We start from the raw sequence: 18,708 nt of genomic DNA, 5'->3' as shown, positions 1-18,708 counted from the left end.
AATGTATCAGCCTGAGCGACAACACACTCCTCTTTTCACAGGGCTTTTGCCCTTGATCGTGAATTTAGCAAAACGAGTACCTTAAAAATAAGCGAAGATTCAAGGGGAATCATTACACTTAGCCTCTTGCATAAGGCTTGTGGGTACAGGGATCCTTCGACAGTAACTCATGCTCTTTCCCTGGAAACAATAAGCAATTGGTGAAGTAGTTGGCAAGTGCTGGGTTAGGGAAGGATGCAGCGGCTGTTCGTGTGTGTCTGGAAGCAGAGTATTCAGCGTCCACATGGTTTATAGAGAAAAATAAATTGGAAAAAGAAAAAAATAAATAGGAAAAGTAATTAAAAATAGAAAACAAATAAAATAAAAAGGGAAAAAAAAAAGGAAAAAACAAAGAAAAACAAAAGAGGAAAAAAAAAGGAAAAAAAAAAGGGAGGGGGCGTGGGGGGAAGGGCTCAGGATAGTGCCTGCAGGAGCCCCCTGGCCAGCCGCCCCGGGCAGGATGCTTCTCCTGGCTCTGGGGCTTGATCGGGCTCCGGCCCGGGGGGAGCAGATTTTGGGGCGGCGGGCTGGCGGCGCTGATGTCAGCGCAGGGCGGCGGGAGCGATTGGGCTGCGGGAGACTTTGCAGCAGCAAATCCGCCCCCCTTTCCCCCCCACACGCCTCCCCCAGACTCCTCACCGTCGGTTCCAAAGCTCGGCCGGCTGCGGGCAACTGGCAGAGGTGCCAAAAAAAAAAAAAAAAAAAAAAAAAAAAAGGAAAAAAAAAGAAAAGTGGGCGAGGGGCCGGGCCGGCAGCCCCCAGCTCCCGGGCATCGCCCCGGCCCGTCGGGGCGGAGGAGCGACCCCTCGCCGCCACGCCGGGCAGCGCCGCCCTACACGGCGCCCTATAAAAGCCGCCTCCAGCGAGGGGGGAAGCTCGGCGTGAGGAGCAGGGAGCGGAGCAGGGCTGCTCCGGCCGGCTTCGGGCCATGACATCCGTCCTGGGCAGCGGCAGGGCGTCGGGGGGGCCGAGCGGCCAGCTGAAATGCAAGCCCAAGAGGAGGCGGAGGAGGAGATCCAAGAGGAAAGGTAAGGAAGATTTGTGGGGTTTTGCCGTGTTTGTTTGGGTTCTTGTTCTTGCCGACCGCCCCGCGGACACGCCGGTCATTGTCTGGGGATCGAGCCCACCGGCACCGACGGGACTCTCCGCGGGGGGACCCGGCCACAGGGGGGTCTCCGCACCCCCTTCTCTCCCTAGCCTTTATCTGGGGCCGCGGGGATCTCCCTGGGTGCATCAGCCACTGTGTCCCGCTGTGGAGGGGCAGAAAGCAGCGCCGAGCCTCCCGGCAGCAGGCAGGTGGCGAGCCCCACACCGTCCCTTCTTGGCTTTCTCCCCCCCTTTTTTTAATAAGGTCCGCCAAGTTTTGCTATTCTAGGGGCCGTTCTGCTTCCCCAAGCAAACCTTTGTTAGGAAAGCGCTAATTGTCATGAGCGTGAAAAGTAAAGCTACAGGGTGTCACTGCAAACAGGGAATGTGCCTTAGATAAAAGCTCTTCTGAAGTCCTGTTTTCTCCGTTAGAGAGGATGACACACTACTGCCTGATTTCTGATGTTTTTTTACCTGAAAAAGCCGAAGTTAACAGACTGAGCACTTTAAAGTGAAACGATACAGGAAGTGGGTCTGGAGATGGGCAGGTGCAGCATATCTGCTTGCACCGATGCCAACTCCAAGGGTGCTGCTAACCAGCAAATGTCACCCAGCCCATTGCTGTCACCAGTACCTGGGACTAGAACAAGTTCCACTCAGCCAGCTTCTCAAGCCGAGCGGGCACTTGGATACATTAGTTCTGCTGATTTCAGAAGCTCTCCTTTGGAGACATCATTAGCTAGGAGTCTTTTGGTTATTGATTATGTCGAAGCCAATAAGCGTGTTATTGGGGAACTTTTCAGAAGGGTGTCAAAGCAGGTTTTGTGCAGTAACAAGTGAAAACATGTCAAATGCTGCATGTTGAACTGTATTGTACAATTGTCACTGTTTCAACTTTCATGCCTGAACTCTCAATATCCATAACCTTAGTAACAAATGGTGACCTGAGCACAGGAGGGAACAGCAGGCATGCAGATGTGCTTGTGCTTCCAGTAGGTGTGTAATCTTGTCTTGCTAATCGGCATCTTCAGCATGCTGTAACAGCTGGTGATAAAGGCTGTGTTTTACACTATTGCCAAACAAATTTTGAAATATTAAGCAAAGGGAGAGCTGCCATTAAATCTGCTTCTATTTAAGTTGTGCTCTGCAGACTTCTGTTGTATTTGTTTGAGCAAAACAACTTTTCCAGGGGTTTACAAACTTTGCCTAGCCTTAGCTACTCTGAGTTTGGCCAAGGGAAATGAGTGGTCATTAATTCATGCAGTGGGGAAAAGATGCTTTGTTATAAAGGTAAATTATAAGTGTTGTTTCCCTTTCTAAGAAAGTGACAAAAGTGAGTCTTTCAGTAAGACTATTTTTTTGCTGCTTTCTTTGTTGCCAAATGCTCTGCTGAAATAATGTGGAAGTTGAATGTCTTAACAAAACACAAAAACTTGTTAAATAATAACTAGGGAAGTGCAGCTATTTGCAGAACGCACAGCTGGAGGTTGATGGCATTCTAGAAGCTACTTGTCTGACCAGTATCAATGAGAATGCATTTGAAGTATTCATTTTTTTTATTCTTTCAAACATGCTATTGTAACCACTTTCCAAACAGTTGGTTACTATACTAATTGTAGGGAGCAATGCCTGTGTTTGTATTATCTTGATTTTCTTTTGTATATAACCACCCTATATATTCATTAAAAATACACAATCCTGTGACTTTGTTAGCAAAAATGGCTGTAACTTATGGTAAGCCAAGTATAAAACCTGTTAGATTTGACTATTACTATAGTTTATTTATATATATATATTATATATATATTTTTGGTGGTAGCTAATACAAAGGTATTGCTTAACAAACTAGCTGTCCTGGAGACTTGTCAAGCCAATGTTTATTAGGCTCACAAATTACTACATGAGAATTAATGTGGGCTCCACTGTTTTGCAGATTTGATTTATTTAATAGCTTATGAAAATCTCTATATGTAGTCACACCTAAGGCATCTCCCTTAAACAGCTCTCCAGCATGTATTTTGTTATTTATAGTAAAAACACTTTCAGAAGATGCATTAGAGTATGTAACTATGTGCATACATTTACACATAGACACACAGAGATACCTATGGACACATGTATGCAAAGAAATTCATTGTAGTCTTAAATTTAAATGGAGTAGTAATCAGAGTAAGGAAATGATATTGCCTTTCTCTTCCCCACTCTTCAGGGAGGCGGGCTCAACAGATTTATACAATAATATATTAGAAGTGTTAAATGTGAACAGTGCTTAAAAACAGTTTGAAACATTGCCTCATAGAACATCTAGGAATGCATAGCAGTAGAAGCAAATACTATTCTCTATTTAATAACATTGTTTTTACCTCTATGGATTTAAACTCTGTGGTTTTAGTCATGTTTTTGTCCTGGGTAGTGTGAATTACAAATTAATGTATCTGGGTATAGCATTTTGCTCCATTCCTTCTAAACCAGAGCATCCAGGTGTAGGAGTTTTGGGACAGAAAGCAAGTTCAAGCAAGGAGAACAAATGTTCTTTCAATAGCTAAATTTCCACGTGTATTTATGTCAAAAACAATAAAACCCACGTGCTGTGCTGCAAGAGACAGAATTTCCCTATATGCAAATAGACCACTGAAGACCTCGAGTGTGATTCCTGTGTACAAAGACATAGTCCTGTAATTAATTTGTGTGCACCTTATTTTAAGCGTATGAAATCCAGCAAACTATTCAGCATAAATATTCTATCTTGATGAATTAACGCTAAATGTCTGTGCACAGAATATTGCATTGCAAGTGTGTATTTGCCCAGTGATTTCATTCAGTTTTACACTACTTGCGTGTTAAAAAGCTAAAATGGTTGGATATTTATAGCTTTTCGCTAAATTAGCGTAAGTAGGAATATTTTCATTGTCACTTAGAAAATCAGTATGTTAACTCCCAGGGGAGTTAATTTCTTAATTTCTCAGAGATATGTGAAATAAATACAGATGGTTGCCAGAATAGCTGAATACTAATTCCATGTAAAAGCAGAAATAGATAATTTGTTTCTATTTTCTTATCTGTGGTTATAAAATGACTATAAGTTAAACTCTCCTAATGATTTAAAGAAATCAGTTCTAAATTTGCAGATCCTTAAAGGAAATTGCTGAGTGTGTGGGTTCTTGTTGTGTTTTCTCCAAGGCTTTGGAACATGGCAGGGTATTGGCAGAATTCAGCTCAGTGGCCTCAGCACGTTTTATATGGACTTGCTAGCCTGCAGTACAGATTTTGGAAAGAAAGCTTGTGTTCTGAGAAATGATTAAAAGTAGACCGAACAAACGCAGAGCTGTATTTACTGGTAATACTAAAAAGGCTACACATCAGCAGCCTGCTGCAACTTCTTAGAAATCAATGTAGAGAAACAAAACATGAAATGGGTGATGGGGGATATGCCACTTAGTTATTTTCCAGTGTAAGACAACAAGTAAGCCACCTTAGTTGCAATACCTTTTTATAGAGCTGGCAATTAAATACAGGGAATGGGAGGGAATCAGGTATCCCTGATGTGGTGGAAAGCTGTCACTGGGGTTGCTACTGATAAAATGGGACATGAAATAAAAGTGGACAGAATAAAGTAAAGTGGACGGCAAGAGGGTGAGAGGCAAAAATGATTGTGAAACAAAATTTCATGAAAAATTAATGAAATAGAAAGTGTGCTCAGGACAGAGGGAGGAAACTAGCTTGGTCCTTCATCATTCTGCAATGCCAAAGTAATAAATGAGCGCGCTTCATCTTGGTGAGGTTCAGGGACACAACTCCTTCCCCACAACAGCATTGTGTCGTGCTTCAAGATGTGTTCTGCTTATCTCGTCCCCTGCTAGCTCGAGGGGAAGGGACTGGATTTGGTGATAAAATTAAATTGATAAAACCTTTTATCCATCATCTAATTTGGTACCTTTCTTTTCTTTTTTACTATTACCTCCAATTTCTAGTGATCCGTGTAATGACAGCAATTTGAGATAGCATCAAGGACATTAGCTACAATGACTGAACTTAAATTTAGAATAAAAATATGGGATTCATGAGTCCATATCTAAATAGCAGACAATTAGGTTATAGCAGTTCTGTCTTCCTAGCAACAGCATATAAGTGTGAGAACAATAAAATGGTGCATTTCTCTTTAAGAGAGAATAAAATATTTTGACTTTACCTCAAAGTGTTAATTATGTAAGCAGAAAAAGCAGTAATGTAAATGTTGACCATATCTTAAATGAACAATTTCAGATATAGCATTTTTGAACACATTGTCAGATGTTTTGCTTTCTTCAGTAGTGATGCAAAGGCATTTAAAGGCAGTGGCAAAATATCATGGTATTGGAAATAGCTTCATACTACTTAAAATTTTGCAGCTTCTCCTTTGTGATTTGGGTAGGGGAAATTCTCCCATAAGGTGATTTGTTACAGCTTTGCTTACAAATTCCAATTTAAGTGATATTAATGGAGTTTTTAAAACACTTAGCGGCAGCCCTTTCTGAAGTGATACCCTACAAATGGAAAACCCCGCACTAAAAATTAAAGGTCACATGAAATTGCCTTGTGAAATATCAAAGGTACTAAAGGTCTGTGCAAATGTTTTCTTAGGTTCTTTCAATGCCCTTTAGGTTAGCAAGTTGCATTAAAAGGCGAACGTTAGAATATCTGTCTGATCTCCATTAATTGTGTGACTTTTGAATTACCGCTGTCCAATATTGCCTAGGTTTTGCAAGTAGTAATGAACCTAAATTGATCCTTGTGTTCACGGCTAACTATCTCTACAACCTTTCAGGCAGTTTACCGCTCTTTCCCATGTAAACTATTAGTTATCCAGACAAAAAAGCTGATACGCATCAGTAGATAGATCATTCTCGAGGCATCTGTGATGAACTTGACATTTTTTGTGTAAAACAGCTTGGTTTGCCTGCAGATCATGTAAGTTCCAATAGGAAAAGAAAGTGCTTACATTTCTTTTCTAGCTGACCTTTGTTTCCCGTTGTATGAATTTTAAACAAAGCAGCCAACCCAGGGGTGTTTTAACAGCATGTTGTGATATGTAATATATTACAAAGACTACTTTGTTAACTCATGGAAGCAGCTTGCCAGCCCATACTAATAGGCGGCCCTCCCTGAGTCATAAAATAACCAAATTTAATGCTTTAACACCGAGCATTTAAATGGATGTTGTTATCATCATTGTTCAGTCGGTCTCAAATTTCTTGCTTCTTACGATGGGTTTGAAATATGAAGGCGTATTTTTGGGCCATGAGTTAATAATGTCTGCTCTGGTCTGAGGACTGGACGTTGCTGTGGGTAGCTTAATGAAAATCCCTGCTAACCAAAGCGTGATAACAAGGGAAGGAGAAAGGGCAGGGTGCGTAAAGAGCAGGATGCCCAATATTGAAGATATTATGGTGTCATTAGTGAATGAAAGGTATATTCCTGCGGAATGCTTTCTACTTCATTTTGGTTGTTCTGGCTCAAAAATGTATACTAGAAATAGTGAGGATTCAGAGACATATAGCAAAGGGATTAGAGATATGTAAAATTTCAGTAGAAGAAAATTGATGAGATTTATATTGTTTACTTTGGAGATAAACATAAGAAGGAATAGAGCAAAACCATATTAATGAAGGAAAGATTACAAAGAAAGTAAACAGGCTACTCCAGTTTATTCCTGATTTATTTACTTAAAGACAGAGGCTTTTAAGGAAACTGGATTTCTTCACATTTTGAAGGAGTGAGAGGACTTTCTTTAAAGACAGTATGTAGCCAGCCTGTAGGATGCATTGCTTCCAGATATGGAAAAACAAAGTGCAGATATGTGTAGGGAGAGGAGGTGCTTCATTAGCTCAGCTGAGACTAAAGCTAGAAAGTTTTCTGTTTGCTTTGGTAGGATGCGGTTGGAAGGATTTTCATTATTTTTTTTTTAATGAGATAGGAGCCTCCTTTCTCAGTGCCTGACTTGGATTTAGAGGAAAGGCGGTTTGTAGCCACTTTATTTGATCATGGTCACTGAGGCTGGCACTGCGTGGCTGCCTGTGTGCCTCCTGAAACTGGGAAGCACGGCTGGAGGAAAGTAGGTGTATTTCCTTGGTTTTCCTGATGACCTTGTTTAGTCCTTTATCCTCTGTTTCCACTCATCTCCCCATATGTAAAGTCAGGCTGAAATTGAGACTGATTCCCAATCTCCATGATGCTGTGGTGAGTTTAGAAGGATAACAAAAATTAATGCGTGTGTGTGTCCTCTGTTCCTTTTGGCAAAAGGAACAAAGTGGTGGGATATCATGGGGTGAAAATGAGCCATGTAAACATGAGGATTTCTTCAGCAGAAGAAAGCCAGTTACTGATGTGACTGCTAATGCATACTATGAGATGAACCGTGTGTAGTAGGTAACTCCCACAGACCTTTGTGCAGGTGTTGGGAATTGTTGCTAAAGCTGTACCAACCCTTACACTGATTCTGGAGTCAAGCTGCATGGAAGGGCTGTTTCCAAAACCTGCTGTGTGTGGCGGTGGTGCTTCATGTGTAGTTCAGGAAGGAGGAGTGAGAGATTGTGGAAGTGTTTTTTTCTCTATTCTCACATCTTTGTACCATATGAGGTGCTCAGAATTATTAGCAGAGCCACTTTTCTGTCCCTGCTAATGAAACATCACCATGAGAAGTTAAGGCTGCTGCGAAGTGTGGGAAAGAAATAAGTAGGTTTTGACAGACGTTTTATCTCCGTCTCCATAGAAAGAGATTTATACACAACTAATTTTATGCAATTGCCTGCTTCTTACCAAGTGAAATGGCTACTTATTCCTTAAATAGAGGGGTTTAGCAAATGTAAAATGATGGCTATCTAGCCAACTCTAATAATGTGTTACCTTTGTGTGAGACCTTACGCTGCTGCTCTTACTCACAGTAAAATTACAATTGAAAGTTCTTCTCAGCATGAGTCAGGGTGGCAGAGCTGTGCTGGTATGTACATGTCTGTGCTTAAACACTTTTGTATGAAATAGGGACGTTTGATTTCTGTTTAGCTGTGTAAAAAAAGTAACTGAATAAACACCAAGTCCTATTAGACGGTAGGTCTTAATTTTTTTTGAACTCTACAGGCTTTATTTTCATTAGGGATTCATCTTTGTACTAAGTTGAATAATTTTGTTCAGAGGTGTAAAGATAAAATAACTTCCAGCGTGTGTTTATACATGTGTGCTGTGTGAATTTGTAGTTTAAAATATGTAGGCATATGTAAACCTTTTTATAAGATTTCTGTATGATCTCCCTCTATGTAACAGGGTCTTACAGACAAATCACAAAGGCAGAACTACACAACAATTGTAAGCTTATTATGGTTTTAATTGAGAAATAAATTAAGGAAACTTACTATAATCCAGGTTTTGGGTATATCACAGAATTGAAGGGGTTGGAAGGGACCTTGAAAGATAATGGGGTCCAACTCCCCTGCCAAAGCATATATTTCTGTTCTAATTTACTACATATGTTTTCTGAATAGCTAAGTAATTCAGAATGGCAAAGACATGCTTGTGCATGAGCCTGTACTATTCCTGTCAGGGAACCCCAAACTTTCATCAAAAAGGCAGGGTGGATTTGGTCTGAAGTTTCTTAGTGTTCTGATCTTTCTCCAGCAGAATCGTATGGAAAAACTGACAACTGTGAAGAGCAACCCTGAGCTCGTGGTCTGTTTCACATCCATGCCAGCAGACCTGCCAGACAATGCCAGGCAAAAATGCCTATGGATCCTTGAACAATATTTAATGAAAATTAACTTTCATTAGCTGATGTCCAGGTTGTAATTTCACCTCCCTCATGCCAATCATGAATTGATATTTATGTGTTTGCATGAATGGCAGTTTAGGGAGGTAAGGGGCAGAGCCGCAGTGGTCTGTGTTGGCTCTATTGTTGAGCGGTGCAGACAGTAATTAAATTGGAGCTCAGCTCTTGCTGCTTGTGGATTTAGGAGTTTATAAGAAGCAGTACAGAAAGACTATTCTCTAATATCACTGACAGCGGGTCTCCTCGAGCTACAACTGCTGCAAAGATTATTGATTGATCCGTGTTTATAATTTATGCTAAAGCATCTGATGTGCTTCTGTAAAATCTGTTGTTTCTAAAATTGAGACATTTGACTCTTTTTCAGTTCACATTCATAATGACCAGTTTCTACAGATGCATGACAGAGGTTTGCTTTACCTTATGCTGTGCTCACATGGAACTCTTTTTTGTGCCTTCAGCTGAAATTCATGAGCACAAGTAATTTGATTTTTTTTAAAAAAAAAAGTTTCACTGTGCAAATTCTTTAGATTTTATACATGGGCAAGAAAAGGGAATATACAGTATTCAAGCATAAATGTGAAGCATTTTCATTCTGCAGAGTAAGTCAAAAGCAAGTCTTTCTAGGTTAACTTTTACTCTGCCAATAATTCTTTTTAAATAAGGTATTAGCTCTGCATTATTTTTATTTTTAAAGAGCTGAAGCATTTTGGAGTCTCTGCATGTTACAGCACGGTGTAAATTACAAGGTAAAAAAAACAGGCAGTGTAATGCTAACAGTCTCAGTTCCCAGAAGATACTTATTAGGTATCAAAAATGAATGGAAGGAATTTTTAAAAATGTACACTGGTTTTAATTAGAAATGAAACAGCCTTTTGCCGTTTTGCAGTGTGGTTTGTAGTACATACAGTTTAACAGGACACTGCTTTTAGATTAGTTACCAAGTTGGACTAGTAAGCATTTCAACATTTTGAAACAGTACCAGGCTGGAAACCATTGGCAAAGAAGTTCTGGCAGGCTTTCCTGAAGGCTACCAGTAAACCCCTTATTAAACTTACACTTAGGATGCAAGACACATTGGACTGTTTTTTTGTCCTTCCCTTCAGATAATTCCAACTCATCCTAGCCAGCAAGGACTCTCATTGTCCAAAAACATGTCAGTATAATCATGCTAGGTACATGCCCAAAGTACTTATAAAAAGTTGCTATTCAGTCTCAGAGAGGCCACATTCCCCCAGTTTAGAGAGGGAAACTGAGTTGGAGTAAAAAGTCTGGAGCACTAATTAGCAGGAAATGTGCATTCAGGTGTCCACAGGTGTAGCTTCAAACAGCAGCCTGTCTGTAGTTCATACACATTTTTTCTTCCATAGCTGCCTCACACACCCACGGTGGCAGCGCATTGCTTGGCTAGGCCGGAGCGAGACCCTGGTGTGGTGTGGCTCAGCACGGCCGCTGCTCCTGACCCAGCTGCGGGCCAGAGCTCCGTGCTGGCAGCAGCAGGCCCTGCCTGCTTGATTTATTTTATTTTTAAACATATGTGTGGGAGTGGATTACTTGTAAATGCTACCTAAATTTCATAACTTCTCCACTAAAAATCTTAGTGATGTTGCTTACAGTGCTTTTCCTGTAGATCATCAATTTTGTGCATGTGTGTGCTTCTTAGAAGACCAGGAGATTATTTCATTTTAGTTGAGACCAGTGTAAATTGATGGTACTCCTTAACCATAAGATAATTCTTTGACTAAAATGTGGCAGAAAATTCTAAGATGGAAAAAATAAAGAAAAAAAAAGGCCTAGTTTCTGAGTCTAGGAAAGAAAATCTGGAAATTGAAAACAATTATTAACAAATCTGTTCCCTATATTACTTCAATTTTGCCTAAAAAAAAAAAACTCAAAGTCTCTGAAATGAAAGCAAGAAGCAACAAATCAGAAATTATTTTGGGTCTTTTAGAGTGCTTTCTTTAAGGGTCTGTGGATTAAACACTGTAGAGGCCATCTCTGTCTATTATATTAATGACTAAGAAAACTACAAAGGCTGCAAAAAGCTACTCTGAGAGCAAAGCGTAGTGTATATAAACTCAAATCTGTGTGTTTATCCCATACTTGCACTTCGTAAATTTCTTTTTTTACCCAGACACCTCCTGTTCTTGTCATCATCTCAGTCTCCTTGTGTGTATCCTCCCCAGCTTCTATTCATACAAATTATAATAGTGCAAGTATATGTGAGATTGCTGACTGGATCAGACCAATATCTCATAAAAGGTCTTCAGGATAGTGTGTGGCCTTGATTCAGCCAAATCACTTCAGTCATTCCACCACTGCTCAGAAAACCAGTAAATAATGCGTAGCAAGATCTGCATACAGATATGCAGGTGCTTAAATTTACTGTGGAATCAGGAACTGAATAGGAAGCATTATTCTTTTCCTATTTTTTCCTATACATAAAGAAGTTTCTAATGCAGCTAGAGCTCCAGTCTCATTTTGTTTTACCTAATCTAAACTGATCCTCTTAACACTTCCTGGTCTGAAGAGTTGTTTCTTTGACACTGCCAGGTAAAGTTGGTTTCAGTGCTGTCTTAGACAGAAAAGGGAGAATGGCAAAAAAAAATACGGTAAGGAGCTAAGATATTCCTTCCAATAGCAATTAGAGAAAAAGCAGTGCGTGCATCGTATGTAGGCTTTAGGGTGGAAGCAGTATTTTGTTAACCTTGGTTCCAAATCATTTGATTTCTGTTGGTTTGTGTTGTTGTATATTGTTGCAGACCCTGGCATGGGGCACATACCTGCCTCCAGGCACAGCCTGTGCGGACGTCTCTGCAGCCAATACATAGCACACTGAATTTCCATCTGTCATTTCCCAGTGTTCCGGCAGGTATCCGTGAGTTTGTGCACTGGAGAGTAGATGAGGATGATTCACTGAAACCTGCATGGCAAAAAAAGCCTTTTCAGTAATCACCATCACAGTCAAGGCATAGACATGAAGCACAGGCAGCCAGCACAGCGAGATGGGATTCTGTCAGTGCATCTGTGACCAAAAGCATGGCGTGAGGTTAACAATAACATGGCTCCTGATTGAATATAGGAACCTGGTGTCCGTCAGTCCTAACAGCTCGTCTCTGCTGAATGTTGACAAGATATTACATAAATTTCCATGCAACAGCTTGTTTCACAAACTTTTCCCAGTAATGTAGATTAAGTTTGAATTTTGTGTTGACTGCTTTCATGCATATTCATTAGATAAAAGCCCAGACAATTACTGTGATAGTTTCACTAGCAGGTGGAGCATGTTTTAGGATTTGATAGGCATGGGATTTGTTGGAATAATCTCAGAGAAATTTGGGGGATTATTTTTATGACGGAGGTTTGTATGGAAAGTGAGAACATAAGGAGATTGAAAGGTGATTTCATTATGTTTTTACATTAGTTTGCTTTTACCATTTTAAATTTAGAATAAATTCATACTTTGAACAAATGAATGTCTCTTAGGGCAAGTGGAGAACCACACAAATAAATGCTATCTAAGTAATATAGTTTAAAATTGCATAAAGAGTATGCAGAAGTATTACTAAAGGGATATGATTTTGTGTTTGTTTTCCAAAAACAGTAAAAAGATCTAGGAAATATATTTTCACTTGTGTAATGATCACTGTCATCCATTATGTACATTAAGGTTATAGCTTAATTTTGGTTGAGTAGGTAATATGCATGCATCAACATTGCTTGTTGTGAATTTGTGAACAAAAGCACTATTTCCTTTTTTGTTTCCACTAGAAAAGAAAGATTGAAAGCAGAGTCAAGATGAAGAGAATAGGAGCCTGATCCTGCGCTGTCACGTGGGAATCTCTTTTTCAGGAGCACCGGGCACTACCGCTTATGGGGACCTTCATCCCATGGGTCATTCTCCCATGGGTGGTCATGTTGTCTGCTGTGCAGATTGACCTCAGTGGTAATCTTTATGCAGGTTACGGTCATGCTAACTGGCACTGTCAGTAATGCATCACTGCCAAATTAGAATTTCAAAAAGAAAGCAAGGAAGTTAAAATTGCATGCTCAGGAAAGCACTTTATTTCATTCCTACAGTAGAACATCAGAATTTAATGTTACAGGAGGTTTAAAAATACACTTGCATACCACAGAAGTTATCAGTCTAGACTCTCCATCTGTTGAATGCCTTGTTAGTAAGTAGCAGTTCAGTATTTGACTTAAACAGAAATCATCATGTAAAAATGCTAATAATTTCTCTACGCTGTTTTGTTACTAATGAAACTTCAAAGCTCTGAATGCATATGTTTATATTCAATTTCTATTTATATACTTAAACACAGACACTAGTACTATGAATATTAATGTGCCAATATGTGCTTCAGTAACGCGTACATTAACGTACATGCATATTCATATAAAGGGCTGAACTCATGGAAGTTTTGTCCCATGTTTCCTAAAGACTTTGAATCAAATATTTATTTTTTAATAAACATTGGGCCAAATTTCCAGGAATTGTTCTGGTTCATAACGTTGTCTTTTTGTTGTTATTGTAGTATCTCTTTTGTTCCTAAGCATGTTTTGCATGTGCTGCATCACTTGTACAAGCTTGTGTAGAGGTGAGTGCTGCTTCCACACTCTAGTCCATCCTCCTTTGTCTCTGTTTTCAGTGCATTTTGACCACACATTGTAATCCCCTATGCCATTATAATTGATTGATTATCAGCACCTCAGTTTCAGGTTCTGAATTTTTCTCTTAGGCTCAGGCCCTTTATAACCTCAGCTGAAAGGACAGTATTGAACGTCTGCCTCATAACTCATTTCTTTGCATCTTGTACCTATCATAATTATTGTTTATTCTTTATTATGAGTGGTTCTTTAAGCGTGAAATGTTAACTGTGTCATCTGGGCTCTTAGCTGAAAGAAATCCATGCAGGTGGGAAATAATGAAAAGTCAGGAAGTCCACCACTTTTGTAGATTGCTACCTTTGTAGACTATAGGCTTTGGGAACTCAAATATCCATTCATTTTTTTTCAAAAATCAACTTAAAGAAACTGACTGGGAGAGGGTAATTTTTTCGTTGCCGAGCTTTCATCAGCTTCTATTTTCAAATTTTCCACACAAATATGTGCAATAGAAGCATTCATATATTTGTATATACATGAAAAGTAAATACATCTAACACTTTCATCCAGCCATCCAACTTCTGAATACCAAGATCTGTGGTTTTCAGAAAAATCACACAGCAGGGCCTGCAGCTGCACCAGGAATTTTAGCTGTAGCAGTTGCAGCTTAAAGCCCAGGTGAGGTGTTCCTGCCCCAGGAGGACAGGCTGGGCAGGGGCTGGCAACTCCTTGATACCCAAGGGGATGCTGGCTCTCAACTTCAAGGGGAGCACAGGCACCCTTTGGCCTCATTTCTGCCACTCTGTGTCCTGTTGGGTGGTTGGTCCCAGCCTGGATCAGGACAAATGCTGGATGTAAGTTACCCTGGGCAACCTCAGGGCAGAGAGGGCAGTGGCAGTGAGGCTGAAACTTGGTTTATGGGTGAAGGGATTGCAGGTGGCAGAACTGCTGGTGGCAGTGAAAGGCTTGTCCCCTGTCAGAAGTTCACATCTAAGCTTCTCAGAACTGCTTGTCCGGATTTCCATGTGAAGACCATTTGCTCAGAGCTTGCTTAGGGAGCATTTTCTCCATTACACCTGCCATGCATATTTTTAGAAGCAGTTGGGATCAAGGTTTAAAGGGATTGAAAGCGGATCAAGTACCCATTTGCCATTACCTGTTTCCAGTAGGAAACCATGGGATTCACAGCATGAAGGGATAGTAGAGGACAAATTTTGCTAAGACACCATGTTTGTCAGGACAGATAAAAGAGTGACAAAATATTTCTTTACTTATCCCACCTACTGTCCTAGTTACCCTCTCAAGCACCAGCCAGCAGAATAAAGATTTATTTCTCCAAATGGAACTCACTTATCTCAGAATGTCACACAATTTATACAGTGATTGCTGGTTTAATTTCTACTGCACTTAATGCCCACATGGGGTTCTTTGTCCAAAAGACTGTGTTCTCTTCAGCCCAAACTGGGCCAAAGAGGGAATATAATTCCTTACAGCTGGCTGCTGGGTCCCTTGCAGCTCTGTTACTTGCACAGTCTGAGCCTCCCAGAATCTGTGGCAGTGTTCTCCTTAGTGAGAGCTCCAAATGTTTCTCAATAGGGTTACTGCAGGTTTGGGATTAATACTGTAAAATACTATAATTATGGGTATTTTTATTATGTAAATTTAAGAGGAATGGAAACAGCATATGATTTTTTTTTAATTATTTTTTTCACAGCTTGTATGTGGGTACCCATGAGCTTTTTAGATACTATATTAAAAATTAATTTCAAACATGAATAAGAAATAGCAGGTGTGGAAAGTTTTGTCTCAGCTAGAATGGGAAATGCGAGGTGCCTTCCTGGAGCTCTGCTTCCAGTTTGCTGGCTTCCCAAAGTGCATGGAACAAGTGTGTCTGTGACCAATGGAGCCCATAAAGCATTTTGAAATTGTCTCTAGTGCTCATTTCTTTCTCCAGGAAGAACTAATTTTAAATATTCCAGCAGGCCTTCCTGGAGATACAGTACCTTTTTCCCCTGACTGCATCTTTTTGCTGTTTCTTTTTTAAGAGATCTCATCTCACAGATGTTTACTTACAGCCTCGTATTGCCCAGATGCATCACTCAGATGCATCTCAGGCTCTCTACTCTGTTGGTTGGTCCCCTCAGCTGCTGTCTTTGGACAGCAGTGTATCAGGAAGGAGCCACTGATTAATGAAGCTTGGTTAGACTAAATTTAGGGGCAACAAAACATTTCTGTAGAAGACACAGTGTTGGTGGTGCCTGGGAGGAATGCAGACTGCACAAATAAATCTGTACTCCAGAGGGAGAGCTGACATGAGACACACACAAGACACTCAGCAACCTTGTCTTCTGCACTTGCTTTTTAGTGTGCATGGCCAGAAAGTCTATTTTATGAAGAAATCCACAAACTCTGTGTGTCTGTCCAGGTGCAGGTCAATGAGTTCAGTTCAGCATGTGTTGCTGGGGTGGTCATGTGATGGTTCAAATAGCAGCCAGTCTCCTGGAGGTACTTGCACATGAACTGCTGATGGAGGTACTGCTAGGTGAGGAGTCCTGCAGCCACATTTGCCACATCTCCTGGTGATACGATGGGAGCGCTGTGGCCTGGTGGTGCACCCAGCAGGGAGGATGTGTGTATTGCTTGGTGTTCACGTGGGACTCAGGGGCAGTTCACACGCTTGTAAAATTGATTTCAAATAAAGGAAGCTCTATTTTAAAATTAGCAATGCTGAAGCTTAAAATTATCTCTTCCTTTATTACTAGGACATATTTTTAGGACCTAATTCATGTCTCGTGTGAATGCAGTCCACCCACTGCTACGTTGGGAGTACTGAGCTGGAGTCTGAGGGCTGGGTGTTACATCTTCCAGAAATAGGTGCTACCCAAGAATTTGAATATTTACATTCTTTGCCTTTTAAAAAATGTGTCCACTGAATTGAGGCCTGTATATAGCTTTAAAATAGTGAAAAAGTAAAGTATGAACTGCTAGCCTTTGCTTTCCTGTATTTTGATCCTCATTTTTATTTTGGTTGCTTGAGGGGGATCATTGCTTAGTTTGCAACTAGATGCAGCAAACTGGAAAAAAAGTCTCAAATATAGTCACAATTTCTTGAAGGGGGGGGGGGGGGAAGAAAGTATGTTTCCTGTTTTCTGCAGTCTCATCTTGAGCTGCAGTACCACAGTGGTTGGCATCCATCGGTACCTGAAGCAATTTATGCCCCACTGTCTTCAGTGGTCAGTGTGAGGCTAAAACTAATGACATACCTACATTACTTGCTCACTGAAGCACCTGCAGCTGGTGTTCATGATGGTAAGCTCAGCCAAAAATCTTCTTCTGGGAGCCAAAGGCAGTGTCTGGCCTTCGGAGGAGTCTCCAGTACCTGGATCAGTGGCAGTGGCTTTGAAGCATGGAGTTCAGTATGTCTCTACTAATTAAAGAGCCCTGTTGGTGCAACATTTAGCAAGCTATCAAGCTAGATGATGAACTTCAAGGAGACAGGAGTTTACTTACCCCAGAAACAAGCCACTGCTCTCATTAGTGCTGTTGCTACAGGCAGAAGCAGCCTGTGGTTGCGTGCTGCACCTTGCCCTTCCTGACTTTGAGCACACCACTTGCAACTGTGTTCATCATCCCCTTTCAGATGTCACTACCCTACCCTGAATATTCATGGTGTTAATGATGTCATTAACACAGTGTGACCCTGCAGCCCTTATTCCCAGGAGCTGCTCTGACAAAGCAAGGTAAGATAACGACACAAGCCGGTGTGGCAGGAACAGGCCTTTGTCTTCTTGTCAGAGTGGCCAGAATTTCCTCACACGCTGCTCCTGGACTCCATCTGACACTATCATAGTCTTCTTACCGAGAAAGACCTATTCTGAGGAGCAGGGCAACAAGGTTTTGGCATCAAGTAGTGCAGCAGGAGGACTGTCTCAGTGCCTCTGTGTTTGAAAGGTAAGGAGAGCCCAAGGAGGCTTTCAGTACTGCCACCTCACAAATAAATCAGAAGTATAAATGATGTAAAATGTGTATGTTTTGTCGTAGAACAGGGATGGAATTATGCATCCAAAAAAAAAAAGAAAAAATCCCCAACTCAAGTCGTTATTTTATTTAAAATAATAATAAAGCCTCTTATTTGGGCACTCTACTCCACAGATTAATGTGATCAACCCAATAACCATGTTCCTGAAAAAGTAAAAAAGCCACGTATAGAACTTGGAAAGCTGTTTCTTACCTTTACATAAATAAGGCAAAATAAATGAGAAATGTAGAAAATGCAAATCGTATCTGTTCTCTGGTTTAATCTATCACTATGGGAGCTCACAATAGGTAGGATTAGAAAATGATTACTGAGAAATATTATCGGTATACAGAACACTTCAAATCACTGAGGACTTTCATTTAAAATAAAACCATCAGAAAAAGGCTGTATCAATACATGAATGGAGAGGAATCAGATATTTCTGCCACTGCAAAAAAATTAATAACGCAAGTCATTAGCATTAGTGCATCTTGCTTCTCTTTCCAATTTACAGCCACATATCTAGATTAACTGTGAAATATTCCTAGGTTTAGGACACACTGTCCTCCATTGAATGCTTAGCAGGGAAAGGTTATTAACGTTGAATGGGGACTGTTCTCTCAGGAGAGCTGCAGATAAAATGACCAGGGAAAGAAATAGCACAACTTCTCAAATTAGCATAATTAGTAATTATCTCTTAATAGCCCCACTTGGCTTTGGAGACTTGGCACTTGAAATTCCGCTTAAAGTTCAGTGAGGAAAAACAAATTTCACGCTGAAATGTCTCAATAACACAGCTGAGCTGCTGAGGTAATCGTCTGGTTTAGGTAAAGGGAAGGAGATGAACATATGGATAGCAAAGATCTTTCCTGTAAGCACTGTGTTTGTGTTTGCATATGCAAAGCACTCGAGGCTTAATGGTACAATTGCGACTTTCTCTGGGGGTGAGGGGAGGGCAGGAGGATGAGAGAGACTTTTCTCCTTTAATGGAGAGAAATAGATGAAGATAATAAACTAAAACGAGGAAATCCCATCCATTTTGCACTAGAATGGTGTGATTTCTTTTGCAAGTCTAGCTGAAGTAAAAACCCCTGAGACAAATAAGCCTCAGGGTGGATAGAAACAGCAGCTTTTGTTGTAGCCAGTGGCAGAACTGAAACCTTTG

General features: G+C 40.6%; 1 protein-coding gene and 1 long non-coding RNA gene across 3 annotated transcripts in view; both read left to right on the top strand.

The window, feature by feature from the left end:
• Positions 1–639: 639 nt before the first annotated feature.
• Positions 640–18,708, top strand: part of ADARB2 (adenosine deaminase RNA specific B2 (inactive)) — a 311,256-nt gene continuing 293,187 nt past the window's right edge. For both annotated transcript variants that reach the window (XM_035317251.1, XM_035317250.1), the window contains exon 1: positions 640–1,067. In XM_035317251.1, coding sequence (XP_035173142.1) covers positions 968–1,067 — 100 coding nt within the window. In that variant the 5' untranslated portion in view covers positions 640–967. The remainder of the gene's footprint in view (positions 1,068–18,708) is intronic.
• LOC118161694 lies at positions 13,977–17,723 on the top strand. Its single transcript, XR_004748126.1, has 2 exons — positions 13,977–14,476; positions 15,102–17,723. It is a non-coding gene; the product is annotated as an uncharacterized LOC118161694 (long non-coding RNA).

This window comes from Oxyura jamaicensis, chromosome 2 (assembly GCF_011077185.1).
Source record: "Oxyura jamaicensis isolate SHBP4307 breed ruddy duck chromosome 2, BPBGC_Ojam_1.0, whole genome shotgun sequence".
In the NCBI taxonomy this organism is placed as follows: Eukaryota; Metazoa; Chordata; class Aves; order Anseriformes; family Anatidae; genus Oxyura; species Oxyura jamaicensis.
The sequence above is the reverse complement of the archived record's forward strand: the minus strand, read 5'-3'. Positions and strand labels throughout refer to the sequence as shown.